The following is a 17,394-nucleotide window of genomic DNA, read 5'->3' on the forward strand; positions in this document are numbered from 1 at the left end:
AATATATTAATACATAAAACGTTTTTTATTCTTACTAAGGGCTTACTAATATATATAAACAAAGTTCACAAAAATTAATATTAAAAAAACAAATGAAAATACTAAATAAAATGTAAATTGAAGATTAAAAAAGAAACACAAACTTAAAACATATTTACATATATACATACACATGTGAATCCAAACATAGATATTCCACATAGATTGTAACGGTGGTGGCATTGAGTAAAGTAATGAGGTCGGAGGATTGTTATAGGACAGTCAGTGTTGGTGGTGGTGGATGGTCACAGGTAGCTGTGAAGAAGCCCTCACTCAGACCAAAGTCTGGATCCAGGGTTGGGGGTACGGTCACTGTGTCCACTTTGACCTCCGCCCCTTCCCCCGACACCGAGGACTCATTGAGATGGTCCTGATGCTGGTACAGATAGTGCTGAGGCGTCTGGAGCTCTGCTACGTTCCCTGTGCCGTTCGTGGTGGTGACACACAGGTCCATGTAGCCGTAGGACAGCTGCTGGTTCATCACGTCTCCCCACCACCTTCCCAGCTCTCCTATTGGTTCCTGCATCCCCTCCATCTCACATTCCAGGGACCTCAGAGCAGCGTTGAGGTCAGAATCTTCCAAGGTGCTACAATCACCACCGAGAACTTCCTCCAACGCTGCTGCCAGAATGTCTACCCTCATGGAGTCTGGTTTAGTGGACAACAGGGGCTTTTGTTCAGGAGTCACATCTTCATTAGCAGAAGTTCTTGCAGTGTCCTGATTGCGCTGAAAACCGTTGTTCCTCCTCAGCGTTCTGGTCCTGCCTTTGAAGATGCCGTTGACGAACATGTCTGCATACTCTGGGTCAATCTGCCAGAAACCTCCCTTGCTGGGCTCGTCTTTTTGTTTGGGGACCTTCCTGAAGCACTTGTTGCGGGACAAGGTTTGACGAATAGAGTTCTGTAACAAAGACACAATAAAACCAAGATTTATTACAAAGCCATTGAGCAAATATGAGTAAGTGATGAGAAATGAAGGGAGATGGATACTCAAATAATAAAAGTGGGTGTCACTTACCTTCCAGCTGGGTTCTGCGTGTTTGTAGTAGCAGAAGTTCTCTGTTATCCACTTAAAGATGTCGGACACAGTGACTTTGGGCTGTTTGCTGGCCTGCATGGCCATGCAGATGAGAGAGGCGTGAGAACAAGGTGGTTTGACTTTGGGGTCAGTCTTGTAGACCACCTCCACCAGAGGGATGGGCTGCTCCTGGATGCGGGGATGGGGACCAACGGTGGAGTCGCTGCCGAGGTACTGAGCCATCCCGGGGGCTGCGGTGTCTCCCACGGCGAGGCTGGACGGAGAGTCGTTGCCAAGGCGTCTGAGGAAGAGCTGCTCCTGGGAGGAGGGACACCCGGGGCCACTGGGCCACTCCGGGTCTGAGCTGAGGATGGAGAAGTCCTGGAGCCAGTGGAGGCTGGTCAGGGTGTCATCAAGGGGGGCAGGTCCAGACCCTTGGACCTGATCCTCCAGGTACATCTCCAACCTGTCCACCTTAAACCTTTTGGCTCGAGGCATTGGAAAGACCGGCATCCTGGTTTGAGACTGAAGATGCTCCAACTGGCATGGAAAATAAAAGATTGGAAAAATCAACACAAAATTAAAAAAAAATCCTACTTCCTGTTTAAACATCATAATAAATCACTTCCCTGTGGTCTAAATGACATATCTGTGCTGGGGTTTGACTCCTATTCAGCCTCAGAACAAACTTTAAAGTTCTGCTGCTGGTGTATAAATGTGTGAATGGGTTTGGTCCAGAATACATCAGTGAGATTTTAGTCAGATATAAACAGCTTTAATGTCCTGGAAACAAACAGATTCCACACATTAAAAAGATGAAGGTAAAACTAAATGAAACCTTGACCTGCATGGTCAAAGGTCAACAGAATACAATCAATAAATAAACATTAATATAATTTACACATCATCATTTGCCTCCATAGAATTTAAATATGTCAGTATTTATATGTTTATTTATTCACATTTATATTGAATTAATGCTAAACATGAATCAATACTGTTTGTTTTTAATAAATTAAATTAGTAAAAGTTTCACAAAAAGGTTTCCACACTGTTGGAATGATATATTAAATAAAACAATTCTGACTAAATAGTAAATGTTAAAATGGATTAGATTTAAGTAGAGTTTTATAACAAAGTAGTTCCAAAGTGCTTTACAATATCAGCTCTCACACAGGATTAGAACTGAATATGTAACTACATTTTTAATCTTATTAAACAAACTGTATTTTTTTCTTTTTTTTACTTGATTCAGGAATTTATCTGAATAAATAACTATATTTACAATATTACAAATCCAGCAAAATTTACTAGCTTGATTCAGGAATATCAGTGAACTAATCATTAAAGTTTACAATATTACTTCTAACGTTGGTGACAAACCTTGATCACTGCTGACATCTGCTGGTCAATGTTTACGGGCTGCTTTTAAAGATATTAGACCTCCTTTAGTCAGTCACTGTTGTAGATCCTGCTGCAAAACTCACACTGCGGTAGATTCTGATCAGCTTTCATCTTTTAGCCTGCGTTACCATGACTACCTGTAAACATTGGCTCAACTGCCACTAGTGGGAAATTTAAAAAATGCATGATTATGAGCAGGGCTCCTGTAGCACTACTTAATACCCTAATACTTTTGTTTTTTAGCTTTAAAAAAGTAATTTTGGGGTTAAAAAATCTTGTATCTGTAGAAGTCAATGTGAGCATTAGTTACACTGAGCCAAACAGCGGTGCTTATGTTAAAATAACTACTTATTTATTATAATAAAGACAACTACAGCCCTCTTAAGACGTAGGGTAGTGTTTGATACATTTATAATGCATAATAATGGCTTCTAGAATACATAAAAACATGTTTTACATGGTAAACACTGCTTTCAGTCATTAAGAGCAATGCTGAATTTAACATTTATTCATGAAATTTACATCAGTTTATTTAAACAAAATGGGAATATAATCATGCTTACATTCACCAGTCATCTTTTTACAAAATAAATAAATACAATTAAATAAATAAGTAAAATAAATTAAAACATTTAAAAACAATAAAATAAAATAAATGTTAAGGGTTTAGAGCAGTGATAACTGGTGGGTCTGGACCCAAAAGTGGGTCGTGAACCTCTACTCGGTGGGTCACGAACAGCAGGTCAAAAATAAATTAACTTACAGTCTCTAATTTTGGACTTTTCTTTTATTTTGAAAGAAACTTTTCTTTTGACAGGCATGCCGTGAAGTGCATGTTGCCCAGGAAAAATATAGATTATGTTTTTGAAAAAAAAAAAGATTATATATATGTGTGTGTTTTCAACAGTTATTTTTGAAAAACTGAATTTGATTTGTTGAATTTTGAGGTATTGAAGATGGCGATATTCTCTCAGGATTAAATGTCATATTTTGGTTCCCCTGGTTGTATATTAAAACAATTAAATTGAATATAACAACATCCTACATTGACTTTGAAAGTTTTCATTTTGTTGGTGACTACATGGAAAATATACAGTCTTACAGTAGCAAGAGAGCAACTCTAACACTGATATATAATAATCAATCTGATACTCCTACATATATATATATATATATATATATATATATATATATATATATATACTATAAGGCTATATGGTGCACTTAAAATCCTTTAATTTTCTCAAAAATCGACAGTGTGCCTTATAAACAGGTGCGCCTTATATATGAAATGAACTACTGTGCTTCAACATACTGAACTGAAAAAGTCAGTGTATTGTTCTGTATTTTATGTGTTAAACCTGAACAATGTTGAGAGTTATTGTTAATGAGTTGAATAAAGTTTGACTTATCTGACTATTTTATTTCGCTTAATGCGTCTTAATAATAATAATAATAACAAACCAGTGCGCCTTATAGTCCTAAAAATACGGTATATTATGTTTAAAAACAATGTCAATAAAAAACAGGTTAAAATGCTTTCATTCATTATTTATGTATAATTTACTTTTATACCAGTAGAGGTCTCTGCTTCCTTACTTTGTGTCTTCATATCTGAGTAACAGAAAATTTAAGTCCCCGCAGGATCTTCACTTAAATGTCCCTTTGTTTGGGGGGGTTTAGGGAAATTTCATGGGATAATTAGAAGGAAATTTGCCAGATTTTCGAAAAACTGAGAGTTCTTTAAAAAAATTTGAAATCAAAAATGACTGCTGTGATGTGATATGAGAGCTTGGAAACTGAGCTCTGCAAATATTGTTGATATTAATTGAATCTTTGTGTTTGGAGGGCCTGAGATATCTACAGCTGAATTAGTTGGTAATTTACAAAATATTTAATGTATTTGAATTTGACACATGTGCATTTGACACAGAATATGAAGCTTCAAAGACCTGTTGTTGTGCTGCTTCTGTTTATTTTCAAATTAAAAATAAAGTAAAATATCAAATTATCCACACATCCCTTTCTTCAGTTCCTCCTCAGAGTTGGTTATGGAATATATATATATATATATATATATATATGTATATATATATTTTTTTTTTATTTTTTTAAATCCCCTTGGCACCAGACCCAAATATTCATGTGCACCCCTGCTCATGGACATATTGTGGTTTTACCTCGTTATGAACAGGAAGTCTTAATAATACAGCTACAACACATGCACTAAACATTCTTTACTTTGATGTTATATTTTTGTCAGCTCATAAGAATGAAAAGTTTTTCTCAAAAACTAAGCTTTGAACACTGAACATTGATTTATTCTAGTATTTAAAGGTTTTGCAAAACATTTTCATATTTATAATTTTAAAGGTTAAACTATGATGTTTTTGTATTTGCTGAGATATTTGTAAAACAACCCTTTAGTATTATTATTTTTGTGGTTTATTGCACTTTTTCCCAGTCAACATAGACATAAATCTACACATATTCAAAGTTTAAAATGTATTGTGTGAAAAATAGTCCAAAAAAGGGATAATTGTCATCTTGCATTTTTTTTTCTCTTTTTTTTTTTTTTTTTGTTGTTTTTCTTTATTTGTAATGCAAGTCATTTTTATTATGCATCCATCCACTTTTCAGACCCACTTGTTCCTGTTTTTCAGGGTCGCAGGGTTTATTATTATTATTATTATTATTATTATTACAAAAAAGTGATTGCATTTTTTAGGGCCTAACCACGAACACGAAAAATTGGATATTTTGGGGGAATAGCACATGTGAATGACTCAATAGCGCCCCCTTGAATTTTTTTTGGGGAATGTAATTGCTCCCAGCTGGGACTGATGACATCATTACTGTGGAGGTAGAACTGGTGACATCATCACTGTGGAGGTAGAACTGATGACATAATTGTGGAGGTAAAACTGATGACATCATCATCATGGCGCCACCTAGCGGTAAAAGGAAATCATAGGCATTTTTTTTGCACAGAAAATAATCCTTGAAGTTGTTCAACTATTTCTCCAAAATTTAAAACTCCTTCCAGCTTGTCTGCGGATGGTCGGGCCTGACTAATTTTATTTTTCTTACGTACTTTCTCTTGTTTTTTTGTTTATTTTTACTTTTTTTATTTGATTTTTTTTCCCTTTCTGAGTTTATTCCTTTATTTATTTATTTCTTACTTACGTTGTTTCGTTGCTATTATTCATGTTTTATTGTCTTTGTTGATTGTATTTTTATAAGTCCTACTGCTCGCCGCTGATTGGCTGAGAGGCTGCTGTACAAAGTTTACCGGGTTTTACTGAGTGACTGTGGCACGCGGTGCGCAGAGCTCAGTGTGCAGTAGCAGGGTGTGTGTCTGAGTGTGTACTAGTGTTAGCGGACAGGTCGGTAAAGGTTTTAAAGTGTGGACCGCGGCCATGTCGAAGCTCAGACCCAGGCTGTGTGTGATGGAGAGGGCTCCCGGCGGCTACGGGTTCCACCTGCACGGGGAGAAGGGCAGGGCGGGCCAGTTCATCCGGCTGGTGGAGGACGACACCCCCGCTTCCAAGGCCGGGATGCTGGCGGGGGACCGGCTGGTGTTCGTTAACGGGGAGGACGTGGAGGGAGAGAGCCACCAACAGGTCGTGGCCCGGATCAGGGCCACTTCCGGTGCTCTGGAGCTGGTTGTAGTGGACCCGGAGACCGAGGCTCTGCTGGAGAAACACAGCCTGAAGTGTAGGAGAGAGTACGTGGAGGACGGGGTCCCGGTGCCCGGGGGGGACAGTGACAGTGAGAGGGGGGACACACGGAGCAACGGCAGCAGGAGGAGCTCCAGCCCCGGCCCAAGGCTGCAGGAGAACGGGGACACTGCTTCGGACCGCTCCGGGAGGCTGAGTGTCGCCTCCAGCTCTAATAAGGTACCGACATGGGCCACGAACCACACCTTTAACATGCTTAGTTTAGTTTAAAGTATAATCTTGTCATTAGATTCCAGTCTGTTTTTAGTTTAAGTTTAAAATAAATTAGAATGCATTCCAGTTGTTCTCAAACTGGGGTCTGAGGTCCCCCAGACGTCCTCAAGTAGGGCTGCACAATTAATCAAATTTGAATTGTGATCACGTTTTTTGTCTTAATGCACAACATCACGGTGGATAGCTTTGATGGCTGGTTGTTTTTGATTCAGGCTAGCTCAATTTTGAGCCAAGTTAGATTCAATTTTGCGTAAACGTTCCAAAGTATCTTCCTGCTTTCTTTTGAGTTCATTCATCACATGAGTCTGAGTGTTGAGAGACCTGCTTCGTCTTTCAGAAATGACTGGCAGCCTTCCCAAAACAGCTGCCAGCGTAATATGGACTGAAAGCTGCCAGCTCCAATCAGCAGCATGCCTGCTACCATATCATCATGTATACGTCTTCCACGTCCTCGTTTGGACAGGCAAGCTCACCACTGCCCCGTTGTCTTTGTCGAATAAATTTGGTTGATTGCATGGGGGGGGGGCACCTGATTAATTCCATAATTCCGGTTTTGGATGAGACGCAAAGAGAGGATCCTATTAGATTTACAAGATCAGACAAAACAAAGCAGCAGCAAGGACAGATACGGGTGGAAAAGAGGGAGCAGAGAAAATGTGACCGCCTTCGCCGAGTAGCAGAAGAGAAAAAAGAAATAGTTTTTTTAATTAGTGCAAAAGAATAACAGATTTGGTTACGATATTGATCAAAAAAATTTGGGTCAGAGGACCCAGAGGTCCTCAAGCCATAGCTTGGGATTCCGTTAAATAATAATAATTTAAAAACAAACCATTTTTGTATTTTTTTCCAATAGACAGACAAAATCACAAGCGACACACTGTGCCTCTCCATGAAACCAAGACAAAACAAAACTAGGCCAGGGCTGTATTCGTGAGGTGAATATGTTTGGAAACTGAAAATGCAAAAATGACAACCTGTATCTGGATTTGTTGACAAGTTATATAATGATGGGAAAAACAGAAGACTGACCTTGACCTTAAATATGACCTTGAGTGAAGGTCACGCATTGAAAGGAAATGTTGTTCAATGGTACCAGTCTGAGCACTGTATCACAATTTGTGGCTAGGGCTGGGTGATATGGCCTTTTTTAATATCTCGATATTTTCAAGCTTTATCACAATATTCAATATACATCTTGAAATGTTGCCCTTGTCTTGAGATGATGCTTTGATGCATACAATCGAACCAGAATGGCAATACTCAATATATAAATTTTGGTTTTTGACACTTGACGTGACTTTGACCTTGACTTTTTGGCCCCAAAAAGGTCGACTGCACATCCTTGACATTGTCCCTATGAGATGACATATGTGTCACTTTTAAATTGCCAAATTCAATAAAACAAATCAAAAACACAGCTCTTCCTGCCTCCATCAGATCAAATCTAGCCCTCATGATTTTATACTTAAATGGAAAGAATCAATTTGTAAACCAACGGGTTACAATTAAAAAAAAAAATATATATATATATATAACTATGCATGGGGACCAATGCACCAATAAAACAAAGACTCTTGAGATGCACAGTTTATGACACACTGCTGTATCACCACAGAGCAATGGCTGACTAAATAAGTTAAAAATCGTGTAAAAAAATCTAATAAATGTGCACAGGAGTTTGCATGTTCTCCCCGTGCTGCATGGGTTTCCTCCGAGTGCTACGGCTTCACTCTAATCAATCTAAGTCATGTTTTTGGATTGTGGGAGGAGTCTATAAATTGCCCGTAGGAGTGAATGTGAGTGGTTGTGTTTCTACGTGTGTTGCTCTGTGGTGGACTGGCGCCCTGTGCAGGGTGTACCCCCGCCTAACGCTCATTGAGAGCTAGAGATAGACGCCAGCAAATGAAGAAAAGTATTAAAAATATATATATATATATATATATATATATATATATATATATATTGATATAGACGATATTGTAACTTTCTTTATCAACAAAATAGAAAACTTGATATATCTTGAATCTTGATTTATCGCCCAGCCCTAGTTTAAATACATAAATCAATTCATCTAATGGATTAATTGTTACACCCTTAATAATTTTACAAGTATTACAATTAGACATTATCTATTCTATTTAATTTTAATTTCCTTATTTCTGCGATGTCGATGTATTCCGCAAGAGCTGGGCGATATTCCTGAAATATGTATCACGATATAAGTGTTTCATATCAGCCAATATTGATTATTTTTCATTTTTAATTTTTTCACCTATTTAAAATAAGGACTAGAAGAAAAACATTTAGATACTTTTATTTTAAACGTAATCTTTAACATTTTAAAAAGAGGTCAACAAAACTATGGAAATAAACTAAAAAAGCTCAATTAAAAAATAAACTGTTGAATGTACAAATCTAGACATTAAATAAATGCTTAATCAAAGAAAATGTGCAACATATTTTATAAATAATAAATCAGTGCACACCTGTGGAAGAACTGACATCTCTGACATGAAACCAACAGCAGGGTATTATTAAGAAAATATTATGGGTACAATTATTTTGGCATTTATTTCTCCTCATTTATAATGAAATTATTTTCTAAAAAAATAAAAGAAGAAAAAGCACATGAAAAATAACTAATAGTGTTTTTACTGTTTAAAATAAACCACTGCTGCTGAATGTAGTTTATTTTATATCTGATAACGAGTTACATAAAGTTATGGCTGATAAATATCTCTGTGATTGTCTTTAATTAAACCAGATCAGACTTGATGATTTAATCATTAATTACTGAGAGCAGAACTAACAGGATATTTAGGTGTAATTATCACAATAATTACATTACTGTCTAATGGGACCAGCTTTGTTTGAACACATGAAATATAATTAACTTTATGTGTTTATTTCACACAACGTGTGACATGTTAGCTTTTATCCTACGTAAATTAGTGGCCATTTATGGTTTGATGACAGTAAGCCATGTATTTTTAACTTGGTCTCACCGGTGGTTAGCGTTAGCTCTTAGTCCAGTCTGATGTGTCGTGGGTTAGCTTAGCTTAGTTAGCTTTTCCAGCGTGCATCTGTCTCTCTGGGTGGATCTGGCGGAGGATCTTGGACTGGTTCACTTTGTTGGATGTCTGGTCTTTAACCAAGCACCGGTACATCCACAGTGAAACATGAAACTGCTAATGTACACCGCTACTTTGGAGCAGTTCAAGCCGTTCATCTGCCTACATCCCCCAGAATGCCTTGCGGTTCTGGGTCGCGGGTTGTTTCTGGGTTTTTTCTAACTGAGTTCAGTGAAACTATCAAACATTCTCTCACATATTTTCTTTTCGATATATATCGTTATCGATTTATCGGCCAGGCTTATAATCCAGTATATCTGAACGCCTCTCCTAAGCAGAGGTTGAGACGGAGCACCAAGTGAAAACAATTAAACTTCCACTCAGCACGATTCATGTTTCTGTGTCACATTATTGCTATAGCTATGCTGGACCCCTACACTGCACCATTATAGATCTGTACATTAAGATTTAAAGTGTACTAAAGATGTCACAATTACAGATTTTCTCGCTACAATTATTGTCAGAGAATTAATTGCGATATTATGATCATCACGAATATTTTTGCTTTTTTTACTGTATTTTCACACTATATATTGAATAATTAAAGTCACATGAACACTTCTTATAGGTCTTAAATATTCATTTATTTTCCTTTCTTTGATACTCTAATAACAAAATAATGTATCAACAATCAAAAATAAACAGAGAACAAGAAAAATGTAAATAATCCCGTTTTTAAATCCCGGAATTTAAAAACAAATCATATCTGCTGTGAAAACTATTAACTACAGTATGTCTCCCACAAAGTATAAATCATATAAAGGATAAAGGAGCTGTCTATGAAAATATATAAATATTGAAAATAAATAATATATTATATAATAAATTAATATAAATGAAATATATAATTATATACTATCAGAAATAAATATATAAGTTGCAGTTGTTGTGTAACTTTGTTTTTGGTTTAATAGTCGGTACAGTATTAAAACAGGAAAAGATGATGAAAAGGAAAGAAAAAGGAAAAGTGATGCTGAAATCTGTTAAATAAGCATAAAAACAGAAGCTGGTCTTTAAGCTTTGATTTTGAGTTGATTCCACAGCTGTGACATGAACAAAAAGATTAATATTTCCCAAAAAACCCAGAATTTAAAAAAAATTATGGAGAAAACATGGAATTTGGTAGAAAGAAATTACATGTATTTTGAAAAAAAATAAACATGTATTTTATAGGGCCTTATATTTTATTATTATTTCTTTTTTTACTTATAGCAGATGATTAAAAACAGATGTGTGTGTGTGTGTGTGCGTGTACTAGTGACTCAGCTCATGTCATTGACTTTTTGTTTTAATATAGTCACTAAAGTCTGTGTTGTTCCTCTTCTTAAATTCCTTTACAGGTTTGGCTTGTCAGACTGGAACCTTTGTCCTGTCTCTAAGTCTGTCTGAGAGGATTATCATCACTTTTCCCACTACAACCCACATCTTAGTCTGATTGGCTTTGACTCGTTAGATTAAAATGAAAAATCCTTTTCAAACTTGTTGTGTCTAAAGTAACTTTGCTTGAAACGTAACAATGGAAGGTTAGCTGTAAATAGTTTTTCTTTGCTGCGCTCTAATCTTTTATTTTAGAACTACAGATTGTAGCTCTCAGTTATGAAACATTTTTATGAGCTCGATCTCTCAAGTGCTCATAAACACGTTGAGACTTTTAAAACCAGGGCAAAGTCTGGGCCTTTGACTGAAATGTTACGTAACATCAGTTTGATTGTAGAGCTGCCACGCTGTGGTTCAGATCCCAGCAAACACCCTTCTTTAGAGTCTCAGGGGTAACTTTAGCTGAAGTCATGATGTTTCTGTGTGTTCTATGATTATGATGCTTTTATAAACACCATGTACATATTGATTTTAAAATCCTATAGAATAGACTTCGAACCCAGAGAGGCGTCTATGAGATGTGTCTGAGGGTAATTCTTCATGTCACAGCTGTGGAAATCAAACTGGTAACTTAAAGAAATCCAGGTTAACTATTTTTATGCTTATTCAAAACCTCTAATTTAGGTTTAGATTGCGTCACAAGAGCAGCATTAGCTCCCCTACTAGACGCTCAACCACCTGTTTAACTAGAACAATCCCTTAGAAATGTGCTCCCAAAACTTTATTTGTAAAACCTTTAGTTACAGCTAACTGACGACTCACTCAATCCTAGGATAGCATGATCACTAGTCGAACTGTAACACATAGCGCAAGATTATGGACGAAATTTGACAAATTCATCCATTTGCTACATTTTCGAGACCAGTGGTTCCTACCTGGGTCTTTGGTGAAACCCCCAGGGTCCTGTGGGTCAGTATCAGGGCTTTGGCAGGGGCAGGACCAGAGTGAGGCCCGGGACAGTTCCTGATGTTTGGGCTGGTGTTGAGTCGTACTCTAGCTTTGGACAGGGGTCACGACACAATGTAAAGCTGTGTTACACAATAGCATTAGTTTATTCAAAGATAAATAGCAATAACAACTTTACATTTTATTTCTAAATATTAATTTATAAACATTTGAATAAAAATGAAAAGCATTTTAAACAATGCCAAATCTCAGCCTAAGGTTCCATGTGTGTCTAAAGGAAATATGTAACAATGTTTTTAAGAAATCATATTTGATTTTTCTAATTTTGAAGGATTTGGTGAATGCGCTGATGAAGCTTGCATGGTCCAGTGCCTTCAATCAGGGTGGGCGTCAATTACATTTTTCATTTACAATTACATGTTCAATTACAATACAATTACGATTAGTGACCAGCATTTTTCCCAATTACAATTACATTACAATTATGTTTTTATCCTCAGAAAGTCAATTACAATTACATTCCCAATTACTAAAGTTGAATTACAATTAATCACAATTGCTGAGCCTGAACTAAATAACCTAATAAAAGTTAGCTTTCTGTTAGCATCTCTAATGCTAGCAGGTCCTAAATCAGCTGTAAATTACACTAAAAACAAATATCTATCATATAAATTATTTCCTATCTCTTGATTATAGGGATGCACCGAATATATTGGGCCTAATATTGCAAAAAAAAAAAGCCACATTTGGCCTTCGGTGGAGTGAGTTAAACGCAAGGCCGAATAGTTGCGTGTGACGCAATCAAACAACGTTCACTGACACGGTGTCCGACGCAGATGTCTTAAGCATTTTATTTGGGGCTTGACATACAGGCAGATCTGCGTTAACGGAATCACAAAATCGACCAATGAAAATGGTTAAAAGCGGAAATGGACAGAATTGGCATGAAAGGCCGTCACCGTGGGGCAAAGAAGGTTTTTTTTAAGGGGAAATGTTTCCGTTGAGCATTGATTAGGTGCCCCGCCCTGTCCTGGCTGCATTAAACAACACAAATCATCACTGACTCCTAATTAGGTTAATTTAAACTAAGTTGATCAAAACTTAATCAATAAACTTGATCAGATTCAGTAAATCAGTGATCCCTGAGAGCAAATCAGGTGACATTAATGCTGTTCTCGTACATTTATACTTTATATGACATATAAATAATTAAAAAGTAGAAGTCAGAATAATCAATGTCACTACAACTTATATCTATTTTATAATTGTACTTTATTTTGACATACATTTTTGTTTAATTATGTTTTGGGTTTTTTTTATTATTAGTATTTATTTTGTTTCCTCACAGGAGTTAAAAATTAATATTTTCTTTAAAAAAATATTTCTAAAAAAAAAAAAAAAATAAACGGAATTTGGGAAAAAATAAAACAGATTTCATAAGACCCAGGTTTATATTATTATTATTATTATCTACTGTGGCTAAGCAGACTTGTGCCAAAAGGACAATAATTCATTTGTTGTGGGTTTATCTACTTTAATGCACTTTAGTTTTTGGAATGCATGTTTTGTTTTATTTGAAGGGCTAATAATATAAATGAAAAACTTTTTTTTTTTTTTTTTAAAGCAAAGGCTACTGGAATATTTAAAAAATGTCAAAATATTCAATAAACATTTACTTTCTTTAAAAAAAAAACATGTCTAAAAATGCATTCTAGGCTATTTATTCACTATTAAAACAATAGTGAAAAACTTAACCATATTCAATATTCAGTATTTAGGCCAAGCGTTTATATTTTATTTGGCTTCGGCCACAAATTTTAATTTCGATGCATCCCTACTTGATTACCTTGAAGGCTTCCTAATCAATGAATATATAGGTTTTAATATTGTTGGTGTGGGCGTCTGAGCTTTGTAAAATGTGGGAAAGCTTGATATGAAACATATTTTAATAATTGCTAACTACATACAAATAGAATTGTAACATGGTTCCACAGTTAGTTTTGCGTTAAATTATAATTGACCATTTTTATAAATTTTAATGACAATTACAATTAGAAAAAACATTATTTAAACTCAATTACAGTTTAATTATGATTATGATTAAGAACCACTGAACTAGACATTCAGTCACATTTGATCTTATTCTCATTTTGAAAAGAAAACTGATGTTTAACCAGGGTTTTCTTAACATAGGGTTCATAAGAAAACACTGATATTGTGAATAACATAATCTATCATTGTCTTGAAGTAGTGGAAGTGCTAATTATATAAAACACACATTATTGTATTTGTCTCAGTCATTATGGGATGTTGTTGATAGAAGTGATGGAATCTGTTTTTCTGTTTCCTTTAGTTTGAGTCGTGCTGAATAAGTTCTTTTTGTTGTACAAAGAGCCAGTTTACCACCAAAGTTCAAAGATTGCCAAAGATAACGGGTGGTTGATCACAAAGGGGCTAAAGTGTGGTTCCTGGCTGATGGGAGGCTTGGCAGAGGCTGAGTGATGGTGTGATACACAGCTCTGTTATCAGCCTCCCAGTGGAATACCTCAGTGTACTGGGAGTTCAACAATGGCTCCGTTCAAATGGCTGCTTGGGATCAATATCGCATTCTCTGACGGGTTGAGCACAGATTGTCTGTTCCTGGGGGATAAAAGCATCAACTGGTATGTGTATCATCACTGGACTGTTCTACACCCAGTCCTAGGACCATATATTGGTCACCATAGCAATGCTCCACAGCAGAAAAGGCCTTTGTCCAGTGTTTGCCTGTGGAGAAACAGCTACTGGGCCAGCATCGAAAAGAGAGAAGACTCTCACGCCTTGTCAGGGATCCCACGCTGACCCCCAAACGCACACACACACACACACACACACACACATTGAACACACACTATGGGAGGAGAGGTAGTGTGGATTAAAATGGGATTTGTTCAATGTTTGGAGTGAAAATGTCAAACTAAAGTAGGATACTATAGGATTCAGTTCCCAGATAAGCTCACATGTTTACCAGGGTTCGGGTCAATTATATTTGTAATCAAGTAATTGACAATAAATTATTCATTTCTTATTTCATTGCTGCAGCATTGGGCTGAGAGTGAGAAAGTGAGATTTTGTGCGAGTTGTGATGTTCGCGCGTTTGTTCAAGTGTACCTGTAGTGAATTTTAATCAACAGCTCTATCAAAAGATGGTGTATAGTAAATTAAAGTTGTAGTATGTAAGGTTTTTTTGGAACCATTTCGTCAAAAATCGCTAAGAGCGCTCACAAAAAACACCGGTAAGGGAGTGTAAGTTTCGGTTTCAAAACAGAGCGAAGAGCGGATTCTACAAACTGCAGCTTTAAGGTTATCCAGGTAAAGTTTGTGGTGCAGACATAGCAAAGAAAGGTGATATTTAATCCTCTTCTAACATACAGTACAACCTGGATGCTGCACTTTATCACTGAGGGAGAGGTTACACACGACAGCTTAGCACTGAGAGCTAACGGAAACCTACACTTCTCACTGGGGGTGTAATGAATAATCGTAAGGCAGTTAAAAATCGATTCATAGGTATCACGGTTCAAATCGACTTTCTGAAAATTTATATATTTATCCTTCTCTTGTCCAAATGCTGAGGCGGCGGGCGGAATCTGCTACTACTTTCTTTCTGGCCGCCTTCTACTCTTAAACATGTTCATAAATGATTCCTTTCCCCTTTAGCACCGAAATAATATCTGTAATATTACGTGAATATCTGTAAAAGTCACGTTTTTCTATTAGCTCTGTCTGCTAGCATAGCATCTCTTCTTAACTGCACAGAATAGCTGCATCCCAACCGACCACTGGGTTACCGGCGCCCTCTGCTGGTCCAAACAAATATCTGACGTAAACAGAATGCAGACTGCTTTTTTTTTTTAAAGTCCAATTGTTAAGGCACAAAATACATTTTCAGTTGCACTTTTAAAAAGAAAAAGAACGATTTTGTAGTTTCGGATTGTTTATTATAGAATCAGAATTTAAATTAATAGGCTTCTTCTTCATTTGTATTATTCCTTTATTTATTTAATTCAAGATTTGTTTTTAGTTAAATTGCTTTGTTTTGAATAGTTTATCAAGGGATTCTTTTGACAATGAAAAATAAAAGGAAAATAGTACAGTATTTTCATTTTCATTATTTGTCTTCAGTCCCATTTTGGAAAATAAATCGTGAGAGAATCGTATCGAGAGTTGAGTGAATCATTACATCCCTACACTATGTAAACACACCTGTTACGCCTCTAGCTCCCACAATGCACCATTTCTTTAAAGCTACAGAGCATGTTGATCAACGAACTTGTGTCATATCCTGAACAAAATGATGACTCTTTATAGTTCATGCCCCAAGGTATAAAATTGTTCTATGAAAATGTGCACATATTTTGTTTACTGGGAATACATTAAACACGTTTTTATGTACATTTCCACTACAGGTACGCTTTAAACTTTTGTACATTGTGAACTGTAGTTTTTTTACACACGTTATTTCCAGTGTTAAAGGTGCAGTCTGCAACTCTTATAAAAGTGACTTTTTGTCATATTTACTAAAGCTGTCACTATGTAAGGACAGATTTACATGAAACTAGTAGTTTATGTGAAAAAAACAGGTTAATTGAGCCCCGCCCCCTGCTGCTCCTGCAGCCTTTGGCAGATTGCCAGAATGCACCGCGACCGAGCAAAAAGAACCAATGAGAGCCAGGATTGTGTTTGATGGGCTGTCTGAGAGCTTTTGCTCACAGGCCCCACACCTTTTCCTGGAGCTAGAGCGCTGTCTTTTTTTACAGTGTATGGTCTGTGGGAGTAGAAGATGGAATTAGAGACTTTTCTGCTTGAAAGGTAATTACTGCTGCTTGATTTACATTTTCATGTGCGCGCAGCAGCCTCCGTGTGGGCTGCTGTAAGTGACACTGTGTTGTTGCTGCTGCTGCTGAGGTGTGTGCACATAGAGAGAGAAGCGCTGCAGTAATATGCTTTTAACAGAGCATGTTATATTACTGTGATGTTGCTGTCGGACTAACGTTAGCTTGTTAGCTCCTCTGTGGGAGGGACTTTGGAAAGTTTGAAGGCAGGGCAAGAGAGCAGCGGGGAGGGAGGGGGAGGAAGGGATCTGAGAGTTGCGGACTGCACCTTTAATTGAATGATTTCCGGTCTTGGTTCTTTTCCCACACGTTTACTGGGAAAAAAATGCCTGTAATTACGCGGCATTGTCCCAAAAGCCAAAGGTGAGAGTACATTCTGTGCCATTGTGCGAATTTCTCTCGATTATATATTTGAAAACTAATAAAAAATCATTTAAAAATAATAACTAGGCAAGACCTGTATTCGCAAGGTGAATACGTATTTGGCAATTTTAAAAAATTGGCAAATAGAACTGTTCATGTGAAAGACATCTTATTGTGTGAATTTTGTTGTTGAGTAATGTCCCTTTATGTTGTTCTTTTTTCTAAATTGAAACACATTGAAAGGAAATGTTGTTCAATGGTACCAGTCTGAGCACTGTATCTCAATTTGTGGCCAAGTTGTAGGAAAAAAGTATCTTTTTTTTATTTTT

At 36.6% G+C, this 17,394-nt stretch overlaps 2 protein-coding genes across 2 annotated transcripts in view; one reads left to right on the forward strand and one right to left on the reverse strand.

The window, feature by feature from the left end:
- Nucleotides 1-220: 220 nt before the first annotated feature.
- LOC114481757 (forkhead box protein J1-B-like) lies at nt 221-2,566 on the reverse strand. Its single transcript, XM_028476789.1, has 3 exons — nt 2,441-2,566; nt 1,058-1,597; nt 221-940 (listed from the first exon to the last, which is right to left on the reverse strand). Exons 1-3 carry the CDS (start codon nt 2,456-2,458, stop codon nt 251-253), a joined length of 1,248 nt encoding a protein of 415 aa, XP_028332590.1. The 5' UTR covers nt 2,459-2,566; the 3' UTR covers nt 221-250.
- A 3,207-nt stretch (nt 2,567-5,773) lies between these two features.
- Nucleotides 5,774-17,394, forward strand: part of LOC114481749 (Na(+)/H(+) exchange regulatory cofactor NHE-RF1-like) — a 36,396-nt gene continuing 24,775 nt past the window's right edge. The window contains exon 1 of the mRNA XM_028476775.1: nt 5,774-6,360. Within this exon, the coding sequence (XP_028332576.1) occupies nt 5,881-6,360 (480 nt within the window). The 5' untranslated portion in view covers nt 5,774-5,880. The remainder of the gene's footprint in view (nt 6,361-17,394) is intronic.

Source organism: Gouania willdenowi, chromosome 19 (genome assembly GCF_900634775.1).
Source record: "Gouania willdenowi chromosome 19, fGouWil2.1, whole genome shotgun sequence".
NCBI classification, from domain to species: Eukaryota; Metazoa; Chordata; class Actinopteri; order Blenniiformes; family Gobiesocidae; genus Gouania; species Gouania willdenowi.